The sequence below is a fragment of the Gracilinanus agilis genome, chromosome 6 (genome assembly GCF_016433145.1).
Source record: "Gracilinanus agilis isolate LMUSP501 chromosome 6, AgileGrace, whole genome shotgun sequence".
Classification (NCBI taxonomy): domain Eukaryota; kingdom Metazoa; phylum Chordata; class Mammalia; order Didelphimorphia; family Didelphidae; genus Gracilinanus; species Gracilinanus agilis.
In genome coordinates this window covers 45,688,149-45,694,148 of record NC_058135.1, presented here as the reverse complement: position 1 = coordinate 45,694,148, position 6,000 = coordinate 45,688,149, and the positions used below count along the sequence as shown (strand labels likewise).

Here is a 6,000-nt window from a genome sequence, read left to right as displayed (position 1 = left end):
GCTACCCACATTCAGAGGAAGGACTGCAGGAGAGGAAACATATAAGAAAAACAACTGCTTGAATGCAGGGGCTGAGGAGGACATGATTGGGGATGTGGACTCGAAACTACCACACCAATGCAACTACCAACAATTTGGAAATAGGTCTTGATCAAGGACACATGATAAAACTAGTGGAAATGTGCATTGGCCATGGGTGGGGGGAGTGCGGGGGTGAAGGTGAAAGTAGGAGCATGAAGCATGTAACCATGTTAAAAATGAATATTAATAAATGTTTAAATTTAAAAAAAAACGAAAACCTCAAATCCTATACCCATATAAACAAGTGATAAATCCCATATTTTCTTCCAGATTTCTACTCCCACAGTTCTTTCTCTAAATGTGGATAGTATTCTTTCTCATAAATTCCACAGAATTGTCCTGGCTCATTGCATTGCTTTAATAAATATTTTTAAAAATTTATTGATTGATTGATTCAACCTAATAAGTATTAAATAATGTCTTAATATATGGAGGCAGTGGGAAATCAACATGTAATCAGATAACTAGCTACATGATAATTTGAGGAGGGAGAAATTAAAACCAACAGGGGTCAGAAAATGGTTGCTGTAGGAAATGTCTGTTCAGTAAAGTGAGTCAGCTGGATTCTGAGATTTTTTTCCAGCTGTAACATTCTAGGTTTCTATCTCCTGGAAGAGGAAGAGAGAAATGAAGTCGCTATAGGTGTATGAGCTGGACAAATAAAAATGCAACATTTTACATTCGTTTAATGCTTTACGACCTATCGCTTTACAGTTTTTATTGACATTTGTTCTTCCCAACAATCTTACAAAGTAGGTATAGGAGCTGTTGTTATCGTCAAGTTATAGAGAAACAAGAGCTCACTTTCAGTCATTTTTTTTTTTTTTTTTTTAAACCCTTAACTTCTGTGTACTGGCTCCTGGTGGAAGAGTGGTAAGGGTGGGCAATGGGGGTCAGGTGACTTGCCCAGGGTCACACAGCTGGGAAGTGTCAGAGGCTGGATTTGAACCTAGGACCTCCCATCTCTAGGCCTGACTCTCAATCCACTGAGCTACCCAGCTACCCCCCACTTTCAGTCATTTTTATCAAGTTTCTTTCTTCTTTTTTAGTTGAAAAACACTTACCTTCTTAGAATCAATTCTAAGTATGGGTTCCAAGGCAGAAGAGTGGTAAGGGCCAGGCAATGGGGGTTAAATGACTTGCTCAAGGCCATACAGCTAGGAAGTATCTGAGGCTAGATTTGAACCCAGGACCTACCTGCTATCTCCAGGCCTGGTTCTCTAACCACTGAGCCACCTTGCTGCCCCTTCATTAAATTTTTTAAGTGGGGTAGCTAATAAGTTGTAGTAGCACAGTCTTGAGAGGATAAATCCATTGTGCCTGTAAAAGCACTAAACCAAGCAAATCTTATCTATAATAAAGTAGTATAATGTGATGGAAAATACTCTGGGATTATTATTATTTATTATACTCTGGAAAGAGCTTCATAAATGCTTATTGTTGACTTGGATTTAAAAGCAGATTCTCAATCCTGACTTTTCTGTTTCCTATGTGACCTTAGGCAAGTCACTTAACCTAGAGGCCTAGGTAGCCCATTGGATAGAGCACAGAGTCCTGAGTTCAAATCTGGACTCAGATACTTCCTAGCTGTTTGAACCTGGGCAAGTCACTTAACCTTGTTTGCCTCGGTTTCCTCATCTGTCAAATGAGCTGGAGAAGGAAATGGCAAAACCCTCCAGTATCTCTGCCAAGAAAATCCCTAATGGGGTCATATCCAACTGAAACAATTGATTAATAATAATTAAGTGGGGGGGGGAGAGGAAAAGAGAGAAGGGAACAAACATTTATTTAATACCTTCTATGCTTCAGGTACCATGTTAAGTACTTTACAAATATTATCTCCCAATAACTTCCTGTTATGTAAGAAGAGGAAGTCTTGATGTCAGATTAGACTAAAATGCCTTCTATTTCTAATTCCCATGATGCCTCATACTGTGCAGCCCCTAACTTACAGGCTCAAAACATAACTGACTTTTTGTCCACTCTTCTCAGTAGAATCAGATCACCGCCCTAGACATTCTGGGGGAATAATAAGAATTGACGAGATGTAAAGGATTTTGGAGGTCCTGCTTTCCTTTGGGGTCTGCATTTTTCTGACGATACTGCACTGCAATCTGTTACTCACCATTTGGTCTTTGAAGTATTTCAGTTCATTCCTATGCAAAGTGAACCACCTGGTTTTCCAAGTCTAGGGTGAGTAGGGAGAAGGAAGGACAAAGAAAGAAAACATTCAGGTTTTGAATAAAAAGAAAAATATTGGAGCTAAATATTTTATACAAAAAAGAAATATCTAGCACAAAATTAAGGAATATTCTTGTAAGAAGAACTGCTTCAGAGAAAAAGCATTTGAGAATGTTTTCAAATGAGAATATATTGTATAGCACCGAAGGTCCTGTCCCAAGTGCTGACTGGATTTCCCCAGAAAAGGCCACCAGAGATTCAAGAAGCTCAAAACCCAAAACTCTTGAGTCCCCATTAATGTACTTATTTTTAGGAGGTCACAATCAATGCAATTCAAAGGCATTTAGAAGAAGCAATAAGATGTTTCCTCTCATAAACCCTGGGCATATTTCCCACAACACACACACCATCGGTGGGAAGAAGAGACACTACATAACGACTTTTTTTCCTACCTGTGTAACCCATGAGAGAAACTACTAAGATTATGATGTTTTACCTATAGATCAAAGACCCACCCACTGAATAACTGATTCTCCAGGCATTGAAACATGTAATTAACAACCATATAGTAAATCTGTAATGGCTAATATAAAAAAAAAGTCTGTATGCAAATTTACAGATGGATCAAAGGCAAAAAGGTTGAATAAACATTAAAATTCCTTTTCAAAAATAATCTGTTGAATTTTAAAACATGAACTAAAAAAAATCAGCTTATAAAATGAAATTGTCATTAGTTTAAAATATACCAAATTACTTTGATTCTCGAGGTAGCCTCAAGTGATGGAGGCATTTTATGTTGTGCTAAGTAGCAAGTGGCATTGAAATACTGCATAAAAATTAAAGGTATTATTCTCACCAATCCCCTTTTTAAGATCAGAGAAGGAAAAGGGAATTGTGGGGTTTGAGGCAGAATCTAGGCCAAGTTCTGCCTGTGCTGCTGTCCCTTTATTCTGTAAAATGTTCTTGGCTGGATAGCCCCACAGAAGAAAAATCTTTCTGATTTCACACAGAATAATTCCTAGGAAATAATTTATGTCCCTCACCTTAAAATTGGACAAAATGAGTCAATTATGAGACAATGAGTCCATAGAAGTTTTCTTGGAACATCAAGGTGAAACATTGAAAAGAAGAATGACTCCATAAAATGGGGTGATCAAACTTAGTCCTAGGTTGTATTAAATTCTGTTTTCTGCTATTTCTTCAACAAACGACCATGGCCAAATAAGCCTACTGAAATTTCAAACCTCTTTAAAAGAACTGGATTTGTATCAACTAAAGCTTTTTCTCCCCCTTAAAACCCTTACCTTCCATCTTAGAACGAATACTGTGTTTGGGTTCCAAGGCAGAAGAGTGACAAGCCTTAGGCAATGGGGTTTCAGTGTCTTGCCCAGGGTCACACAGCTGGGAAGTATCTGAGGCCACATTTGAACCCAGGACTTTCCATCTCTGGGCCTGGCTCTCAATCCATCAAGCCACCTAGCCAACCCTATCCATTAAACTTTTAAAATAATCTGTCAAAAATTAAGCAGAGGGAGCCTTCCAGAAATTTTTCCTGAAGAAATTTATAATCCTCCCTCTCAGCCATCCAGTCAGGAAATAGGTATTTGTTTTGGAACTCTGAAAACTCTTCCCATATTTTAAAGAATTAGCTTTCACAAGCACCCATGAGTTGACTCCAAGTAATCAGTCAATCAATCAATTAATTTGTTTGTTTTTGATCAGACCTCTGACTCCATTGTTGTAGGGAACTCCCAGTAGAGAAAGTTCCTCCAGCACTTGTTCTGAGATATGGAACAAGTTGTCAAGGTGTCTATGTGTGTGTGTGTGTGTGTGTGTTTGTGCAATTTATCATTCAGGAAAAAATACTAATTCTTTCCAAAGAAAACTGAAGCAGACATCCCAAAACCAGTCATTAATGTCAAATTTAGAAGTCCAATTAGGTTCTGTGCTATCTGCTTACTTCCCAACTTTACAAAACAAGATCTTACCTTCACTAGTCCTCCTTGTTTTGTTAGGTATCCTTCTTTGGTGCCAAGCTAGGAAAGAAGCAAGAAGTTAGTGAAATCAGGAGCTCCATACTGCATACCATATACCCTTCCATTTCTTTTCTACTCTAGAAGTGTGTTGACTTTTTCTGTCAAGTCTTTAAACTCCTCTCTTCTTGAGGCCTCAGAAATTATCTGTGCATGCCATGATATACATTCATACACGGTGTATATGCCAACTCCGGTGCCACACTGTATATACTGGACCCGATGCTATACTTGAGTAAGAAATGACTGCCTCACTTTTGGAAGTCGCATTACATTTCAGGTATTAGTTTAGCTGTGCCCTGTTCATGCGAATTAATAAACTACAATTCAAGATGGTACCGATTTAAATTAATGGTGCTTTAAAGACACAGACTTTCCCAATAAACCTGTGAGAAAAATGGAAAAAATATTGTTCCCATCTTACAGAAAAGGAAATAGAGGCACACATAGGGTCACTGGATGAGTGGCAGAGCCAAGATACAAAACCAAGTCTTCTGACTTCAGGTAGAAGTGAGTTATTTAGTCACTAATTCTCTATTTATCAGCCAGATAAGAAATAATTTGTTGAGAGTCTGTGTGAAATTCAAGGAGTTTAAAAGAGCCCTCTAGTATTTGGTTACCCACCAGTTAGCTGAAGGCTTTCAGTGCTAGACACATCATCTCCTTTACTAGACTGTCATTTTTGTTAGAGCAAAAACAAACAAATTCCTTGAACTGGGAAATGTCCCTGGATGAGATTAAGGTTTGTTTGTTTTTTGGTAAGAGGGAAGTGGGGGGGGGGGGGGTTGGGATTTTGCTGAATATTTTGCTGAAGTAAATTCTTTTAAAAAAAAATTTAACAAAAATCTATTTTCTCTCCCTCCTACCTCCTAATTCCCAGTTGAAAGGGGGAGAAAAGAAAATGAAAATCCCAATAATCAATATGCCTGGTTAAAGCAAAACAAATTCCCATACAAAAGATATATATATAACTGGGTATATCCCTTAGTTTTCAAGTTCTTTGTCTTCAAGAAAAGAACTGCTATAAATATTTAATTTTTTAAACCGTCACCTTTCTTTTTTAATTAGAATCAGTAATTGGGTGTTGGTTCTAAGGCAGAAAAGCAATGAAGGCTAGGCAATGGGGGTTAAGTGACTTGCCCAGGGTCACATAGCTAGGAAGTGTTTGAGGCCAGATTTGAACCCAGGACCTATCATCTCTCTAGGCCTGACTTTCAATCCACTGAACCACCTAGCTACCCCATGCTATGAATATTTTTGTGGAAATTGGTCCTTTACTTTCTATAATCTCTTTGGGGTGGTGGCAACACTGGGTCAAAGGGTATGCACAGTTGAGTAACTGTGGAGGCATAGTTCCAAATTGCTTTTCCGAGTGTTTAGACCAATGCGTAGGTCTACCAACAGTATTTTCCCACAGCCCTTCCCTGACAATGACAGAGTTTGTCATTTTCTTCATCAGCATTACTAGTTCAATGGGAGGGAGATGGAATCTCTGAAGTAAATTCTTAAAATTAACTAAGAAAAGGAACAAAAACAACAATGAAGATTTGCAGCAAAAATAATTTCATTCATTCATTGATTCATTCGACAAATATTTACTAAGTTCCTACTATATTCAAAGTACTGTGTTAAATGTAAATGAGGAATTCAAAGATAGAAAATGTTAATGTTCTGTTCCATATGAAGGCTATTGTAATTAATATGC

At 37.9% G+C, this 6,000-nt stretch overlaps 1 protein-coding gene across 1 annotated transcript in view; it reads right to left on the bottom strand.

Moving 5' to 3' along the window:
• DAPP1 (dual adaptor of phosphotyrosine and 3-phosphoinositides 1) overlaps positions 1-6,000 on the bottom strand; it is an 87,022-nt gene that overhangs the window by 21,039 nt on the left and 59,983 nt on the right. The window contains exons 5-6 of the mRNA XM_044680997.1: positions 4,251-4,298; positions 2,207-2,269 (exon numbers count right to left, since the gene is read on the bottom strand). Of these exons, the coding sequence (XP_044536932.1) occupies positions 2,207-2,269; positions 4,251-4,298 (111 nt within the window). The remainder of the gene's footprint in view (positions 1-2,206; positions 2,270-4,250; positions 4,299-6,000) is intronic.